General features: G+C 41.4%; 2 protein-coding genes across 3 annotated transcripts in view; one reads left to right on the forward strand and one right to left on the reverse strand.

The window, feature by feature from the left end:
- The first annotated feature begins 40 nt into the window (after positions 1 to 40).
- LOC101170709 (tyrosine-protein kinase Tec) overlaps positions 41 to 17,686 on the forward strand; it is a 39,440-nt gene continuing 21,794 nt past the window's right edge. The window contains exons 1-4 of one of the 2 annotated variants that reach the window (XM_023966087.1): positions 41 to 127; positions 721 to 814; positions 1,104 to 1,189; positions 2,020 to 2,080. The gene's annotated coding sequence lies outside the window, so the exon portion shown is untranslated. Of the gene's footprint in view, positions 128 to 720; positions 815 to 1,103; positions 1,190 to 1,699; positions 1,813 to 2,019; positions 2,081 to 17,686 lie in introns of those variants that run through there. The other variant, XM_023966090.1, reaches the window with a different exon arrangement.
- Positions 1,909 to 17,008, reverse strand: LOC101170464 (tyrosine-protein kinase TXK). The gene is made up of 16 exons (XM_004079612.4): positions 16,428 to 17,008; positions 9,449 to 9,500; positions 8,065 to 8,146; positions 7,829 to 7,960; positions 7,692 to 7,756; positions 6,608 to 6,667; positions 5,780 to 5,834; positions 5,634 to 5,713; positions 5,399 to 5,523; positions 5,240 to 5,314; positions 4,678 to 4,849; positions 4,381 to 4,597; positions 3,041 to 3,105; positions 2,396 to 2,514; positions 2,167 to 2,324; positions 1,909 to 2,070 (listed from the first exon to the last, which is right to left on the reverse strand). The coding sequence occupies exons 1-16, from the start codon at positions 16,438 to 16,440 to the stop codon at positions 1,999 to 2,001; spliced, it is 1,542 nt and encodes a 513-aa protein (XP_004079660.2). The 5' UTR covers positions 16,441 to 17,008; the 3' UTR covers positions 1,909 to 1,998.

Genomic DNA, 17,686 nt, shown 5'->3' on the forward strand with positions numbered 1-17,686 from the left:
GTTGCTATAGTGACGTAGCCCCGCCCCTTCTCCCCGTGCCCGCTGCCTGCCTGTTGCTAGGGAAGTTTTACTTTTTCCCCTCTTCGTGTTTGTCTTTTGGCCGTGAAAGGTTTCTCTTTTCAAAGAGGTAAGGTTTAGCCATTAATATATATTTATTTTTTTTAAGTTTCCCTCCTTTTTAAAAAATAAATAAATGTGTTGCTGTAAAAAAAAAGTTAATTTTAGTTTTGATCCCAAAACGCGAAGAATCTACAGAGAAAAACGTTAATGTGTTCACTGAAAACGAAAAAAACAACAAACCAAAACCTTCATAATTCAGAAATATGTGAAGTAAATCTGACTTTTACCACAGTGTTCAGGTGTGGCAGACTGTGACATGTATGTGTTAAAACACACTTAACATGTTAAAGGGCAATTTTGGATTGTTTTGGTGAAAATATCTGTTGTTTTCTTTAGAAACCCTTGACGTTTATTGTGATAAGTAGAGCCTACCTAAAGAGCTGCTTCAATGAAAATTGTGTGTTTTCTGCTGATGGAGGACAGATTTAAAGCAAATTAAGCGTAAAACTGCATTTCTATGTATTCCTTCATTCAAATGGTTGTGAATCAGGAGCAGAAGAAAAAAAGATCGTCTATAACACAGCCTCCCTGCTCCACTCCATTCTGATGCATCCACTTGTAAACAAACAGATCCATGAACGTTTTGGTTTTCCTCGTCAGAGCTGGAATCTGGATCTAAACTGGACGGCGGATAGCTCCATTATTGCTCAGGGTTATTGGCTTCTGCACTAACAGTCCCGCCCACAACTCAGAGGTGAATAATCCTGCCACTCTACAGAAACTAGGAAGAAAACGACTCTGGTATTTTTGATTATAGAATAGAGTATATTTGCTTTTATTGTCATTGTACAATGAATTGAAGGTACAATGAAATTGATTATGGCTAAAACCAGCTTCATTATAATTAGATAATTATGCGTTTGTCTTCATGACGTTACAACTCAGATCAGGTATCCTTCAGCCTAAAGCCAGAGGTGACCTTATTTTTGTTTGTTGTCATCTCTGTCTTTATCTTTGATTGTTTTCTTCAAACCTTTCAAAAGTCACGACAGCAGGACCAAAGGAGTTCCTGAGTTCCTCCAGGAGATGGCAGCACAGACCTCACACAGAACCTCCAGCCGTCATTCCTGTGCGTGATCTGTTGGAGCTTTGGTTTAACCCTTGTGCTACCTTAGATGACCCCCCCTTACATTGACGTGTTCTCCCTACCATTACAAAAGTGGATAAAGCTGGAAAGATTTCATGTAATCCATGGACACCAGTGAAGATCACAAATCATTGAAGAAAAAAGGCTCAGAGCACTGTCTAGTGGGTCTAGATGACCCAACTCCCAATGGAAAAGTGCCTAGGATAGCACAAGGGTTAAAGGTGTGCCAGCATGAACTCACATTGTGGGAAGAGAAAGACTTCAAAAATGGATCAACACGTTTACACATTAACCTCGGAAGTTCAAATATTTACAGATAAGTGAATTTCATGACTTCTGCCGCTGGAGATTGTTTGTGCAGGAAAGTACATGTAACTTAGTGGGTGAAAGTCAAAGTCATGCAAAAGCGACAAACACTTATGAAGCAATCTGATTACATCGTTTAAAGCAGGGTGGCACAGCAGCAGAAGTGTTCTGGGTCCATAACTCAGAGGTCAGTGGACCAAAACCTTCCTCGGCTCATGACTTGGTGTTGGAGCAGGAATCTTTGGATGTTTCTTGATCCTTAAGGCCACTTAGTTCTCCTGAAAATGTCAAGATCTCTGGTAAAAAACTCCTGTACCTTGTCTGTATTTGTAGTTACTGATGTCTCACTAATGGTTACTACTGGGTCAACTGCTACTAAAATTCACAATGGATGCATTTTTCATAGAAAAATAGATTTATTTACATAATTAAAATGTAAAAGAAAGGAAAACAGTTTGACAGACAGCAAATGAATCATGGTTGTGTTATTCTGTTTTTTCTGCTAGTTTTTTGATGTCCTCCAGGAGATCTGAGAAGGATGGTCGACCCTGAGCCGTCTGCAGTAAGGTAAAAGAGAGTACATTTAGATTCTGTGTTTATGTGAATAATAGTGAAGCTTTCTTTGAAAGCGATGTGTTGAGTGATCTGTGCACCTCGTGCCAGCAGCGGTACATGATGGTGTACAGCTGTTTGGAGGCTCGGTGCGGCCTGTACAGCCGAATCCCTCTGGTGATGTCGGTCACCACCTCCATGTTGGAGCGGTTCTCGAATGGAGTCCGACCCTCCGAGAAGATCTCCCACATCACCACACCTGAACACACAGTAACCCCCGTCAGTGATCCCACCGATGCTCAGGCCTGTGCTTGGAGCGTGTCTCCTCACCGTAGGACCAGACGTCGGACTTGCTGCTGTATTTACTGTAGTGAAGAACTTCTGGGGGAGACCACTTCACCGGGAACTTAGCTCCACTTGAACTGGTGTACTGGTTGTCTAGAACATATCTGGGAACATAGTGGTAATATAGCCAAGAAAAAATGTCAGTTTTCTTAAAGAAATGTTGGCTAAGTTTAGCATAAATTTAGCACATAGTCAATAAAAAGTTAGCTTGTGGCAATGCTACAGCTAATCACAACTCGTGTATCTCGGCTGTCCGGTCATTCAGAACGTTTTTTAGCATTTAGCTTTAATTTTAAAGCAACATTTTTTGTTGTTTTTTATTCTGTGTTGATTTAAAAATGTTTGCTATGTTTAGCATAAACTTAGCACAGAGTAAAAACAGTAGCGAAGCCACACGCTACGCTACAGCTTATTACAACTCGCATAGCTCAGTTGTTCGGTCAATGTTCTTGTGTATAAGTTTCAGGTTGTTTTTGCTTTGAGATTTTGTTTTAAAGCAGAATTGTGTTGCTTGTGTTTTCTGTTCCTTCTGTGTTGATTATAAATGATGCTAACTAAACCCTAGATTTTCCCCCAAAAGCGACATATTGCCAAATGAAACAATCATAAATGAGAAATGGTTGACTGTACCTGGTCATTCCAAAGTCACTGACTTTAACCACATTGTGCTCATTAACCAGGCAGTTTCTTGCTGCCTGAGTGACAAAAATATACAAACATTTAGCAAATGGGTCAATGCACAGTTCTCACTTGACTGCAGGTTCTTGCAATTAGGTCAACTAAAAATGACAGAAACACAGAAAATACCAAAAGTTTTACTGGGATTCACAGTAAATTTGCATTAGACATAAGAATTTGGGCTCAAGTTCTCCTGGTGTTTCCCAAATTACTTCAAAGTTCTCCCAAATTTCTCATATTTTATGGTTCAAAGAGACTCAACCAAGAACTATTTGATAAAAGTTACTTTTACTTTGTGACTGCAATTAAACAAATAGTCATATTTTATTTTATAAAAACATAAAAGAAACTTACATGATTTTGTAAAGACTTACAGAAAATTTGTTGCTTTAGATCAGTTCAGTTTTCATTTATGATTTTCTATTTATCATTTGATAAGTTTTTAGTTTGGTCAATTTTTTTATATTAGCAGTTCAAGCCTACATACTTTTATTTTAATTGTTACTTGGCTTTTCTGGTAGAAGCTTCAGTATCAGACTCTTCAGAACTCTCATGTGGGATACCGCAGAGTTCCGCCTTGGGACCAAATGAGTTTTTTTTACACTTCTGTTTTAACAAATGATTAACAAATCGGTTGGTTCAAAAGGGGCCCAAGTCCAAAAGGTTTGTTTTTCTTTTAATTGCATAGCTTAAAGGGAGGCTACACCAAATGATTAATACTTTACCCAGATTTAGCACCAGTTCATAGCTTACAAATGCTATAATATGAAGCAACGCACTTTTATAGTTCCGGAGGACTTGCAAACTAAAGTCTCTGGACTTGGGCCCTTCTTGAATTAAACAGGGGCGCTGCCATATTGAATAACTAGTGCTGCCATCTATGGGATAAAGCGAAACCCATGCAAGAGAGGCCCAAGTCCAGGAATTTTGCACTTAATGCATTTTAAATGTCAAGCATAGTCAATACATTACAACGTACTTGGGACTTTTTTGCACATAATCAGATAGCTTTTCCCTTGAAGACCATAAAACATATAATATCTCTATTTTGAAATATTGTGGACTTGGGCCCCTTTTGAATTCAGCGATTCAAATAATTAGTCAATTTAGCAACGTTTCCCCCCTATGCAGTTGATATCTACTTATCCACCTCTCTCTAGTTCCACAAACATTTTATTGTGTATTGTTCACCCGGGGTTCTGTGTTTGGCTCAATTTTGAATTTATCTATAAAAATGTTTGCTTGTTTTTTTCCTCAAACTATCAGCTTCATCGTCTTTTTGTTGGACTTACCAGGTCTCTGTGGATGAAGCTATGTGCTTCTAGGTACTCCATCCCTTCGCAGACATCCTGGCACATAGACAGAAGCATTTCCACACTCAGACTCACAGATTTCTGACGCAGGAAGTTTAGAAGGCAGCCGTTTTCCATAAACTCCGCCACAATCAGCATAGGGTTCTGCTTCAAGCAAACCCCATACAGCTGCACTAGCTTTGGGTGGCAGAGCCTCCTGGCAACACAACATGCAGAAAGGGTTACAATGTCACATCCTGCCTGTTTTGTTTGGGGATTTCTGGTTCTCGACCTCACATCATGACTTTAGCTTCCTCAGCAAAGTCCTCCTCGTACATGGCTCCCTCCTTGATGGCCTTTATAGCCACCCTTTGCTCAGCCCTCCACTTCCCCAGTCTCACCACCCCAAACTGGCCACATCCCAGCTCCTTCATGAAGGTCAGCTCGCTTGGGTTGATCTCCCACTTTTCTGGAGAAAATTAGAAAAAAAAAGAAAATAGGACATTGATGGTTTAAATGTTTTTATTGAAGTGGCAGAAGTTTGTGGTATGTTTTTAATAGAATTCGATCCTTTACAATAAATTATTAATAGAAAATAATTATAAAAACACATTTTTTGGTTGAACTCAAACCAAAAAATCTTACAAATAAAGCACAGTCTCATCTGCATAAAGACAGATTTTCATTGTTTTTGTTTGGTTACAGACAGAACACCACCGTTCCTTGGTAAATGGACCTTTAGGAGGGAGACTTTATAGGAAAAATAAAAGCTAAATCGTTCATTTAAGACTTAAAAAAGTGAGGATGATTAAACTATTTTACAAGAACCAGATTAAATAATTAAACCCCATTTATTTACCTGAGCTGAATCCTGCAGTTGCCGGCGCACACCTTCCCATAGGTCCTATAGCATATCGTAACCTCGTAACGAGGCCTTCAAAACAGTAAAAAAACACAACTTTACTTATTTGAGCTTTAGCTAGTTTTTTCATCATCAGATGAAAGAATCCTGGCTTACCTGCTGCATTGTGCTCGTGGTAGTGTATAACGTCTGGTATGGAGTTGAAGGTATGCTTTTCAGCCAGGTAGAACTGTCCGGTGTCACTGACTTTAACCTGGTAATGTCTAACATCTCCATTGGAGCTGTGTACAATCAAAGAGAATGAGTTTTTGAATCTTTGCTCATACAAGCTGTAATTTTTCTGTTTCCACTTTCAGTTTGGGAGTTAAATTGTGTAGAGGAGAGGAATCACCTCAATGTTTTAGTGTAAACAGACACTGTGTACACCCCCTTTTGACTGGACTCTCGCACGATGAAACTGCCTTCTTTGTCCTGAAAAACAACCAAAGCCAGTGAGTGTTTTCCATTTTCAGATGAAGCTACGCCTGACGTACATACCTCTTGTTTCAGCAGTCGCTCTGCTTCCGTCCTGGTTATGTTTTTGCAGTACCATCTACATAAAAAAGAAAAAACTAAGAACTACAGACCTTCCACGTTTACAGTAAAAGGCTAAAGGCCCGTTCACACCGGGACGAATTTCGTCGGCGATTTTCGCCGACGTTTAACGCCTCGTGACTAAACAAAGGGCCCCAATGAGAGTGTGCACACCGACGCGAAAAAACGCCACGCGACAAAGCGTCAGAAAAAAAAAACGCCTCGGGTTCGTTTTTTTTTTTCGACGCGTCGCGTCGAAATCTACTCGACCAATGAGAACGGCGCTTTTGCTCACGTGTCTGGAGCTTCTGAAGTTACAGTAAAACACAACTTGGGGGCGCTCAAACACAAAACTGCCTTGCTGAGCACACATACCAGCGAAGAAGATAGACGCCAAGTAGCGTCTACACAGCCGCGAAGCAATAATGACGGACATTCTAAAACATCCCCGAACCAAGCACCAGTTGGAGCTACTGGTGCTTGAAATATTCATGTTTTCTTTGTTTGATTCTGACAAGCGTGTAAATACTTGCTCTCTTCTTCTGAGTGAAAAGCGACTTTAAGAAGCGTAAAGTTGCGCAGCGCCACCTTGTGTACAGGAGTATTTCTGTTTTACATTAAGCGCCATCTAATGTCAGGGAATGAAATTGCATGTTCACTCCACTCATCGTCAGCGAAAATCGCCTGGGTGTGAACACAAAAAACGTGGCGAAAAACGCTGGCGAATAACGCCTGGCGAATATTCGTCCCGGTGTGTACGGGCCTTGAGGATGGTAAACATTTTTGACTCACGGATTTGCCTCGATTCCGCCTTTTTCTGTCACATAGTTGCTGGGGATAAAGCCTTTATTCCTGATGAAATCAGAGCAGCAAAAGTTAGTCTACGTTTGTTTTAAATAAATGATTAGCTACAGTTTATGGTCAAAGCCAGAAAAGTGTGTTCATGCAGTTCTTGCAGATTCTTGCAGATAGTTTCCTCGTTTTTGAAATGTTTGAAGGAAATTATTCACAGAAGCCAACAGAAATCTTAGTGAACCTCAGATGAACTTTGAACACCAAAGAAGCAAAAGGGCTATGGATGATGCAACAAAGCAAAAGAATTAATGTAGACACCAGGGAGCTGTGTTATATGGTGGAAAAGTATAGATCCTTAATAGTGAGAGTCTGCGCTCACACCAAACATGAATCAAGGGTTAGGGTTGTCCAGTTTCAATGTTATGTTGATGTACAGATGTGATCAAAGGTCCTACAGCATATTTTTAGCATTGAGCACAGTGTGATTCTCTAACCGCAGTTCATTTCTGAAGGTGAGACAGCGAGGCATTGAAAAACTTAAACATTCTTTGACCTTTTTGCGGGGTGTTTCCATTGTTCAAATATCAACTTTGTCAAAGAATTTGCGTCACATCAACTAGTCAACAACTCATCTTTGGCCCCTGATGTGTTGATGATGTGAACAGTGGGTGGAGTCCAATCCAACATGGCATAGAGTTTGATCGCTCTCCTTCTGAACTTAATGATGTTTCATTTGTATAGAGAAAATAATAATAAGAAAGTGTGTATTCGTAATTTTTGAAATGCGTGCGGCCAGCCCTGAACTTTTTTCTTGGTCGCAAGGAAAAAGTTTTTCCTAATGTCAAGAAGTCAACTTGGCATGTATAAAGAAAAATGGAGGACGCAAATTAGCCATGAAGAGCACCAAAGTATCAGGTTCAGACTAAAAATACTCACAACCTCCTGTAAACATGCAAAGTTGAGGTTTGTGTCTAGAGAAAACTGAAGTTGCTGATGCATGAATTTGTCTGGTAATGCAGGATTAGTGAAAACCAAATCCGTGTTCGATTTCTGTGGACTGCGCTGAATGGTCTCCACGTACCCGTGTTTGTCCTGTGCCCTCCACCAAAGCTGGTCCTGCTTGTGAAGGATGACGTACTCCTCCCCCTTCAGAAACGACAGGAAGGTGAAGGTCATGCATGAAGCTGAGCGGCTGTTGACGCTCTCGCCTCTATCTACCTGTTTGAGCGTCAGGTCAGACTCTTCTTTGGCGGTAAAGTCGTACATGGCGACCACATTGATCAGCCCGTCTCCCTCGCCATCCTCTCCCTCGGGCGGAGGAAGGGGAAGTTTCTTCCTGGACCTGTCAACCTGACGGCCAGACGAAATAAAAATAAAGAAAACCAGAAGCAGAGAATCAAAACCTGAAAGAGATCTACAGAAGAAGAAACTTTAAAGCATCTGAAGAGTCGTACCCGCCAGGGCTGCCCTGGGTATCGCCTTTTGGGGAAGCACAAAGAGGTCCTGCCCTCCAACTCCATGTGGGTGCTGATCTCCCTGAAAAATAACGTTTACTGTAAAAACAAACTCTTTATCTAACTTTCATTCAATAGTTGGACCGTTCTACTGTGCAGCTAAAGCTGTATTTGGAGGTCAGACACTGCTGTGTGAAATCTGCTCTCAATATTTGACCCTTCCCCCAAGGTAGGGGTTAGGGGGAATCTTTGTGATGGTTCTAACCCCAGTCAAACTTTGAATGCTGAATGTTTGACCCAAACATGGATTCAAACCCACAATACCCCAGTTTCATGGCAAATATTGTACCTACAACTACTAGGTCGGTTTTGTTGGCTTTAGCATTTTGTTCACATGTTCAAAAAATGCACAATGTTGTTTTTTAATTAGAGAAGTGAAACAGTTCAGACATATTTGTTTGGTAGGGGTGTAAAGATTAATCAATGAATCAATTTACATTCCTGCAATCCAACCAGATCAATCTGTCTGAGACAAGTTGTCAATCAAACCGTCTTAAACCAGTTTAAAATATTTTCATGAATGAAATGAAATAAATGGATAATATCGATATTGGAAAACACCATTTTGACTCAGACATGGTAGGTTTATTTTACTATCATGTAAAAAGGATCAAATGCATCACAGCGTACAACACACATGTGATGTCATTAACATGGATCAGTCCATCATTCCAGTCCGATGTGTAGAAAGACTTTGAATTGATCAAAGTCATGTGACCATCCAGTGTCTAGAATGTTCTAAGAATGTTCCCTTTGGATTCTTTGGTGGAAAAACAACAGTGAGCTGAACTTTAGGAAACTAAAATGTGAATGGATTTGACATTCATTCTTGTTTACTTGTTTGTTGGACACATATTTCATTTCCACTTGATGATCTGGAAGAAATCCAAGAATCTGGAAAACTTCACTGCTCAGTAACAGAATTTTCTGTCCGAGTCTCACTGGTAGAAGTTGGGCTAAAGATCTTCTGGTTGGTTAGAATCGGATCGTCAACCACAAATCATGATATGAATTGAATTGCTAAAATGAATCGTTCCACCTCTATTGTTTGGAGAACTGGGCACTAAATACAGAAGATTGTGCGGAAACAGTGCGATACCAGCGATGGTCACCGGAGGCTCACCCCTGTTCAAATGTAAAGTCTTTGGAAAGAAAAGTTCAAACTCCGTGAAACTACCAGGATCATGCTAAAGTGCAATCTACAACAACAAACAAACGGAGGTCGTGAAAGGTTCTCCTGCTCCATATCCTCTCAATAGACGAAATGTGTCTGGTTCTGTGAAAAATGTGGTTTTGGAACTGTAGGCTTTGCTCCTTTGTCTACCTGGTCTGAAGAGCGCAGCAGCAGCAGCAGAACACAGAGTGGATGGAGTGATCTGAAAACAGAAACACAGAACAATAGAGTTACAACAAGAAGAACGGGGGGACAATAAACACAGTTTGACCGCCAGAGTTCTGTCTGTCCGGTTCTGAGGACCGAGCTGGAGTTTGAACGTAGACCCAAATGAAGCGAGGGTGAAAGTAGCGTCTCCGCTGTCTGCAGACTGACACCAGAGGGTCCGACATTTCAGCCCCCACCTGTGAACTCACAGCTGAGGAAGTGGCTTTCACCTACACCTTCTCTGCAGCCTGACCTCAAACTCCAACCATCAGAGCTGCTCCTCTCCGCTCTGCTGCAGCGGCTGCTTTTGACCTCCTATGTTCTTTGAACGTTCTCACGCTTACTCCACTTTCCAACCAGATGAACAACAGTCTGACAAACTTCTACAGCTCAGCATTTTTGCTGATGGCTCCTTTTTCTGAATTATAGAATCCTTTTTATTGCATGCAGGCGTAAACATTTGTAGGGGTTTCTCGTCGCTATTTTCTGTGTATTTTCTTAGAGAACTATTGAAACGTCCTTGTGTGTTTGGAGCTGCTGCCTTTTTCCATACTAGCTGGTTCCTGCGTTTCTTCTCATTCGGGACGCCGTTCGTTTTAGCCGCACAGGTTCTCTCGGAGCTCTTGTGGTTTGAAGTGGGAGGTCTTTGTCAGAAAGTGTGGCTTCCTCTTCTGTAGAACTGTCCCGCCGTGCCTCTGCAGACCTGCGATGCGACCTGGCCTCTGCGGGCTAAAGTCTCCAGCAGCTTTGTGCATGCAGGTCATTTTCTCACCTCTGCACTCGCTTGCGGCGATGGCTTCACTGCTTCCTGTGTGACTTTGGGGACGCGGTGGGAGTTTGATACAGACACGTCTGCCAAGCAGCTGAAGTCACGTGTTTTAGGGTAAGCCGTCATGCAGGGAAAACACGAGAAGACAGTGTTTTGGTGTTTCTGTCGTTCATATTATCATTTAAAATCCAAATCTCAGAGGAGGACTGGTGGTCGTCCAACAGATGTCTAAAGAAGAACAAAGAGATGAACGACCACAGCCTGAAGCCTTAGCCCCAACTGCCCTATGGGGGGGGGGGGGGGGGGGGGGGGGGTTACAGGCCATCTGTGGGTGAAAGTAGTCAAACCTGTGCGGGGTTCACAGGTGAGCCACACAAAATATAGGGACCGTTCAGGGAACACACGGAGAGAAAATGGTCACGCACATTTCTTTCCACAGACATGCTAGGGGCGGCAAGTAGTAGTGAACATTTATACGACACGCACGGGGGGGAGTAGGTGAGACAAACACCCCCCAAACCCGGCCGACTGTTAGTGCTGTTCACAGGATCATTGTGCGTTCATGAGTGCAGCCTGACTGTTACCCCAGACACTCACGAATGTCAGTTAGCTGTCTCCGTTGGATCTCCAGTCCGTCCTCCCTCCCCCCTGGCTCACGGAGGGGTGGTTAGTCCTGCCACCCCCGTGTTGAGTAGCTCGTCCAACATTGAAGCAATCAGGCCCCATGCCCTCTCCTTAGATGACCCGTTTTTGTATTTCTACAATTAAACTTTGACAATGTTGATGCTAAGCTTAAATATGAAATACAGTTTAATAAAGATTTATTTTGAAAGTACCAAGTAAGATTATATTTTGAAACCCAGGTCTGTTTTCCTTTCCCTTTTTCCCGTGACATTGACGCGTCATCCGGGGGAAAAAGAACCTCTGGAGAAAGCTGGCATTGCACTAGAGAGTCGCAGACGTGACGGAGGCGGTGCCATCACTCCGACCGATTATTGAAAATTCTAATTTTTTATGTCAACGCAACAGAGACATAAACAATCAGTGCGTAGTCTGTGTAGAAAAACCTATGTACCACGTGCACACTCCGTGTGTGCAGCCTTTCGCAGTAAGGAACCTGTACTGGCACCTCACTAACGGCTAGAGTACGGTGTAAAGACAATGTACGACAGCATCAACCGTACATGGAAAACCTTTGTTTTATCCTAAAAACAGCAAAGCTTTCCATGTAAAAAGTGAATTAGTAAATACAACAAGCTAAAAGGAATAAAAATAAAATAAAATGCATGTGAAAATCTGTGAATAATCTGTGAATAATTTTGTATTTTTTTTATTTTTGGTCTAGATTTTTTTCTAAAATTTCCATCTTTTCAAATTTCCACATTCTTTGTAAGAATATGACTGAAAATAAAGAGCTTTTTTTCCTCATACGATAAAACTATCACTGTAAATAAAAAGTAGTTCTTACGGTAAAACGCCGGCAGCTGTGGTAGCCGGAAAAGTACCGTAAAATTACGGTAAAACGTTTTTTCATTTTTACGGTAAGAACGTATTTTTGTTGTTGATTTCACGATAAAAAAAGTCGTACAGTCAATATTTTACTTCAGAAAAAAAAGTTTATACTTGAAGAAAAATCAATGTTTCACCCTGAAATGAACAAAAAAAATTGCATTTAATAAAGCAATCAAATTTCTCACAATTTTAATACAACTGAAGAGTCTCAACTTTTGTATGAACTGTAGGGGTGTCTGCGTTAAGTAACTGACAGCAATAGAAAGCCATGTGAGCTTTCAAGCAGTAACAAGTTCAGTGTGGACAAGATGAGCAGAGGTTTAGTTAGCTCACATTTAAATCTAACGCTGTCACCTATTGGTTCTGCACATACTTAAAACTGTAACAACATTACCCTCACTTCTCTTCACAGCTCCCTAACTCATGGTGTGGGAATCAACACTTCGCATGAGTCTTAGTGGCCATGGGCGGGGCTAAGTCCCGGGTCCCCACAACATTGTTTACAAAATGGCTGAAGCCCTGTTTAAACTGCAGCTATCAGCTATGCGGATTGATGGATTTTTAGATGCTGTTTTGTGACTGAAAAAATAAACAAACAAACTCAGATTTTCTCCTGCTGTATTCATTAAACACACACTGAGTGTTTGTGTGTGTGCTTAAGCCGTCTCTTCGCTAGCGTGTGTGTAAGGAGGAAAGCGGAGCTACGGCTCCCGTGTGAAAAACGAGGAGGGGGATCACGCGCTGAGCGCAAGTGAGTCTGTGAGTGCATTCAGTTTGTGTTACCCAGTTAGGGAGAACAGTACAAAAAGAAGGATTCTTCTAAAAGAACAGAGACTGGTTCTTTTATTAACCCACTCTGGAGGCCATAAGGGTCCGAACGGGGCGTTAACGTGCCTGCGCCTTAACACCCGATGCGCCTTTTGTATGTGTCAAAGACTAAAAAAAACTGTGATCGGGTCCTATACACCTGGTGCGCCCTATATGGTCGTGAAAATACGGTAGTTCATTTTACCCCACGCTCAAATTCCTGCAAAAAACACAACATATCACAGCCATTGCACATTAACATTTCACCATAAAAAACCTGTGCTTTTTTCAAGAAAAAATGTGAGTGAGTGTTTGACTGTTATAAGCATTATGGAAAACTTCCGTTACAATAACAATTCCCAAGTCCCTTACAGTAGGATTATGTATTTTTTCCAAAGAAATAATGTACTAATTACAGTTTTTACCAGTGAACTGATTAACAGGGACTTTAAGTCAAAATTACTATTTTAAACAGTTTTAGAGTTTATTAGGTTTTCCTGTCCTGGTTTTATGTTTTTTACCGTTAATTATACCAATTTTTTTTACTGTGAAGAGAAAAAGTTCTCCGGGTCAAAGATTAAGCTTCTCTCATACTGGAAATGAAGGAGAATGACGAACAAAGCTGGAATGTGGACGACCTCCACCAGTGGAAGACGTGTTTTTAGCTTTTACAGCCAGTTTTCATATACTGAAGTAAAAGTCGGCCATCAGAAGAGGCTGCAGAAATCCCCCACAAGCTGCAGCTGTGGGGGACTGCTGGTGTTTGATGACGTCTGACTAACGCTGTGAAGATGATCAGTAAGTGTTGAAACTTCAATGCAGCAAAAGACTGCAGAACCGTAACCCGCTGCCATCTGAGAAAAACATCAGATGTGATGAAGAACTCGGTTTATTGTTTTTCTCTTCTGCTTATTTTCTCAGTTTCAGTTCATTTTTGTTTTTTTATTTTGACATTTATTTATTTTTTGACTGGTTTATCTTAGATATCAAACCAAATTCATTTAACTGAGTGCTTTCCATGCACTCTTCCCCAGTCACCTTAGGTGTTCCTCAGGGCCCTGCCCTGGGAACCCTCTCTTTCCATATCTATAACCTTCCCCTTGGAAATATTGGAAATATCTTCCACAAATTTAGTATCCAGCTCAGTTTTTACGCTGATGACACCTAGCTCTATCTGTCAAACCCCAAACCCCCCACCAGTCGCATTGATACCTCTATGCCGTCCCCCTTCCCCAAATTCCTCAACAAACTCCAACTTATAGCCCCCCCCCCCCCCCCCCCCCCCACACACACACACACACTCTGCAACATTCCACCTGTTTTCCTGCAGCTCTAATGCCCTCCCACCCTCAACCTGGTCAAATTCTGAATTGACTTCAAACTCCTGCTGTTTGCTTTCAAAGTGAATAGCACTTCCCCAATGTCCCATATCTTCTGCCTCACATAGCATAGGATCTGCCCCCATGGTGGAGAAATAAGGATATTATTAGCTCCTCCACCATGGGGGGTGCATCCTTCAGCTACACTGGCCCCAAACATTTGAACCCCCTCCTCCAAGATATTCTGATCATTGACTCTGTTCTGGTCTGTAAACACATCCCATTAAACTGACCTTCTTTCTTTGGTTGGACGATGACTTTAACATCTGTGATCCTCTGACACTCTGTTATTATTGTTTCATCTTTTTTTATCTTTACGATCTGGTTTTGTGACTTGAAAGCTTCTTTTAAGGAATGTATTTTCATTGTTAATATTACAGACTTGAATTTGTAGACCATTCCTTGCATTACAGTGAATTGTAAATAGATGTTTCTTTTGTTTACTTTTAGTGACTTGTTGGGGTGCTGAACATTGAATAGGAAATTTAGGACTTTTTTTCTGTCTCTAAATCCCTGACAGGTCTGATGCTCAAAAAAAGAGACTTAAACTGGACTCTGTCTTTCGCTTTGCTCTTAAAGGTCAGTGGTGTTTGTGACGCTCGTGTTTCAGAACTTTTTGCTCTCTTGTTTCCGGTCTCACTGCCTTATCTCCTGGTTTGAACACAGAGTGCAGTCGATCACTCCTTTAATTGACCTCAGTTTAGCCCAGCGCCTTGTGACTTGATCTCTTCTGCACAAATGTCTTAATGTGTATATATAACCTTTGGTTAATGTTTTTAATTTCACTAATAATAATCTCCTGAATCTGGTCTAGATGCAACTGAAGGCGCATTTCCATGTCCACCTGCAGATGTGTAAAAACAATAATGGAAGAAAAGGTGGATCAGATCTCTGATTTCCTTACACTTTAAAAATTTGTGATGGCAAACGAAAATCTCCAAAGCTGAAAAAACTACAACTCTCTTCAACCTTGAACAAAATTATGTAAAAACAACCGTTTCATTTTAAAACTCTTGTTTTATTGATTCACAAGCATTTTTGTTGATCTCCGGCATTAAAAGCAGTTTTAGAATGGCTCCAATTCCAAAGTTTGACGGAACTTTCTCTGTCCACCGGGGAAGGGGGGGGGTCAATCATCGGCTATTTCTGCTCTTAGTTGGGGAGTTCCTAAAAGTTCCATTCTTGGCATTGTTTTATTAGGATTTTTACGACTTTTAATCAACTTCATCTGCCTCCAACTTTAGAAGTGAAGAAGAGGAGAAGAGAGAGAAGAAGTAGGTGAGACGCAGGAGTGTCGTACAGGATTTTCATTATAATCCTCTATTTAAACCCTGCGTAAGGAGCCCATTGGTGCTGTTCACTCTTTGCTGCAGCCAGACTGTTGGAAATGAGGAAATTGGACAATCAGAGTGTAGTTTGTGAGGACGTCCTTGCGCATAACGAGCACACTCCATGCATGCGGCATTTGCTTGCAGTCGGTAGCCAGTACTCGCACCTTACTAAAGACTAGAGCGCGGCATAAAAGACGCTGTGCGACACCATCATCATACGTCATAAGTGCGTACAACTTCCATTAGCCTTACAAATACATTACGATACATTTACCACATGCACAACAATGGCACGTTCCATTTTCACGGAGTCCTTTGAGGTGCTCATCCATACCTCAAGACACACCGGCGCTCCCCTTAAGGAGCTCTACGAGCTTTCAGGGGCCCAGACAACCAAAAAACCTGCAGCACCCGTAATGGAGCATGTGACTACGGCTTTACTTTGAAGGATTTGATGGATGAGTTTGTTTTAGTGTTTGATTATGCAGGTTCCCACCAAACTTAAACGGGTTTTAAACCATCTTTATGGGAATCCAAAGCTCTGACAACGTTCATGACAGCAACCTTTCTACCAAGCCTGGAACAAATGGAGGACAAAGAGCCCAATGAACGGAACATCAGACACATATAAGTAAAAGAAAATACTACAATGATGAGACAACAGCCGGGGAGATTCTCAGTGAGGAAGAACGAGCCCAACGCAATAAAACGTTCTCTTTGTTTGCATTTTCATGCCAGTGTGAGAAACAGAACTGAAACTCCAGCTGCCGAGCAACTTCACTCACAGGTGTTTTGCCTTCCCAGAGACTGGCGTCTACTTTGGTACACCGTCTGCCAAATGATCTGGTCTCTGGATATGGAACCCACAGACTTGGAGCTTAAACCACTTCAGTTCATGCAGTTTTTCAGCAGCATTCCTTGCATTTTTTTTTCTAGAAATAATAATCTGAGCGCTAATCTGCTTTTGGATGAAGATTTTTTTTATAAAAACAAATAAGTTAATTTGGCCCTTCTGTCAGGAGAATCTTGCCCTCTCGTTGGTTTCTTAAGGACGATTTGTTCGTCTGCTGCTCCAACCAACCTCAGACATCCCTTTGAGCTCCGCAGACTCAGAAGTTACCTACTTGAGTGAATCATCTTCGTCTCTTTGCGTCTCCTGTTGTCCGTCTCGTGTCACTCTCCTTCAGCTCCAGATTTCGTCTTCGAGCTTCTGAAGTCTCCACATTGACTGATCTGGTCCGATGCCACCAGGTGGAAACTGCAGGGATGAAGCGACGCCGGCAAAAGCAAGGCAGCAGAGGAAGAGAAGACAGGTGGACGGCGATCTCTGCTGGGTTCTGCCTTGGTTTGCGTTTTCTCGAAGGTCAGATCGTTTGTTGACTGGGTGACGGATGAAGAGACAGAGGAGGAGGAAGTGAAAGAATGACGTGAACCCGACCACAAAGCATCCGTCTGCGAGTTCATCCAGGAAGAGCTCACTCACCCATACTGTAACTTACAGCGTACAACTTTTCCTTCAGCACACATCCGACCCAGACGAGCTGTTTTGTTAACCAGAGAAGCCTCTGAATTTAACTTCATAGGAACAAAAGCAGATTTCTCTCATTTGTCTGTTCTCGTTTTGGTTCGATCCCCCGAAAACGCGGCAGACACAAACCTCAGAGCAGGTGTCAGATCAGAGGCGGAGAATTGTACTCCATGAGAGTTACTCAGAAGTAGGACTCTAAATATTTACTGTAGAGAGACGGTTCATAAGAGAAAAAGCTTCTCAAATGACATTTGAAGTTTCTCTTATTTTTGGTTTAACCCTTTAATGTTATGGAAGCGATTGTGTAGCATAAATAAAAAGAAAAGTCAAAACCAGGAATGCTTTTTCATTTTCAAAGTAAAGCTGAATTTTTTGAATCAAAATGAAAATGAAAAAGCAATCCACCAAAATGCTTTTTCTTTTTCTTCTTCAACATTGCTTATTCTGTCACATAATTAAAATGATAATGAAAATAGTATTTGACATTTCATTTTCAAAAAGGTCCCTGGTAAATGTGTAGCAAAATTCATTTAGAAATGTCTAATTTTATCTTTAAAATGGATTAACAGAAATGCTTTTTCATTTTCTAAATGTAGCTGCATCAAACTTTAGCGGCCGGACACACAGAGAAAACAGTGATGTCATCGCCCCGCCTCCCCTCTGGAAATGCTTTTAAGAAATGATTATTGAGACAAGTTTCCCAGGGTGGATGTGAAAATGCAAATGCAATCCCCTCTTTGCATTTTCGTTTTAATTATGACACAGAATAAGCGGTTTTAAGTATAAAATGAAAAATCATTTTGAAATATTGCTTTTTCATTTTAATTTTCAGGCATTTGATGCAGCTACATTTAG

The sequence above is a fragment of the Oryzias latipes genome, chromosome 18, assembly GCF_002234675.1.
Source record: "Oryzias latipes chromosome 18, ASM223467v1".
Taxonomy (NCBI): Eukaryota; Metazoa; Chordata; class Actinopteri; order Beloniformes; family Adrianichthyidae; genus Oryzias; species Oryzias latipes.

Coding starts and splice junctions, on each gene's coding strand:
- LOC101170464 (XM_004079612.4), bottom strand. Junction 7,757..7,828: donor CTGACCTGACGCTCAAACAG/GTAGATAGAGGC, acceptor TCGTTTCTGAAG/GGGGAGGAGTACGTCATCCT. Junction 3,106..4,380: donor GCTTCATCCACAGAGACCTG/GTAAGTCCAACA, acceptor TTTGTCACTCAG/GCAGCAAGAAACTGCCTGGT.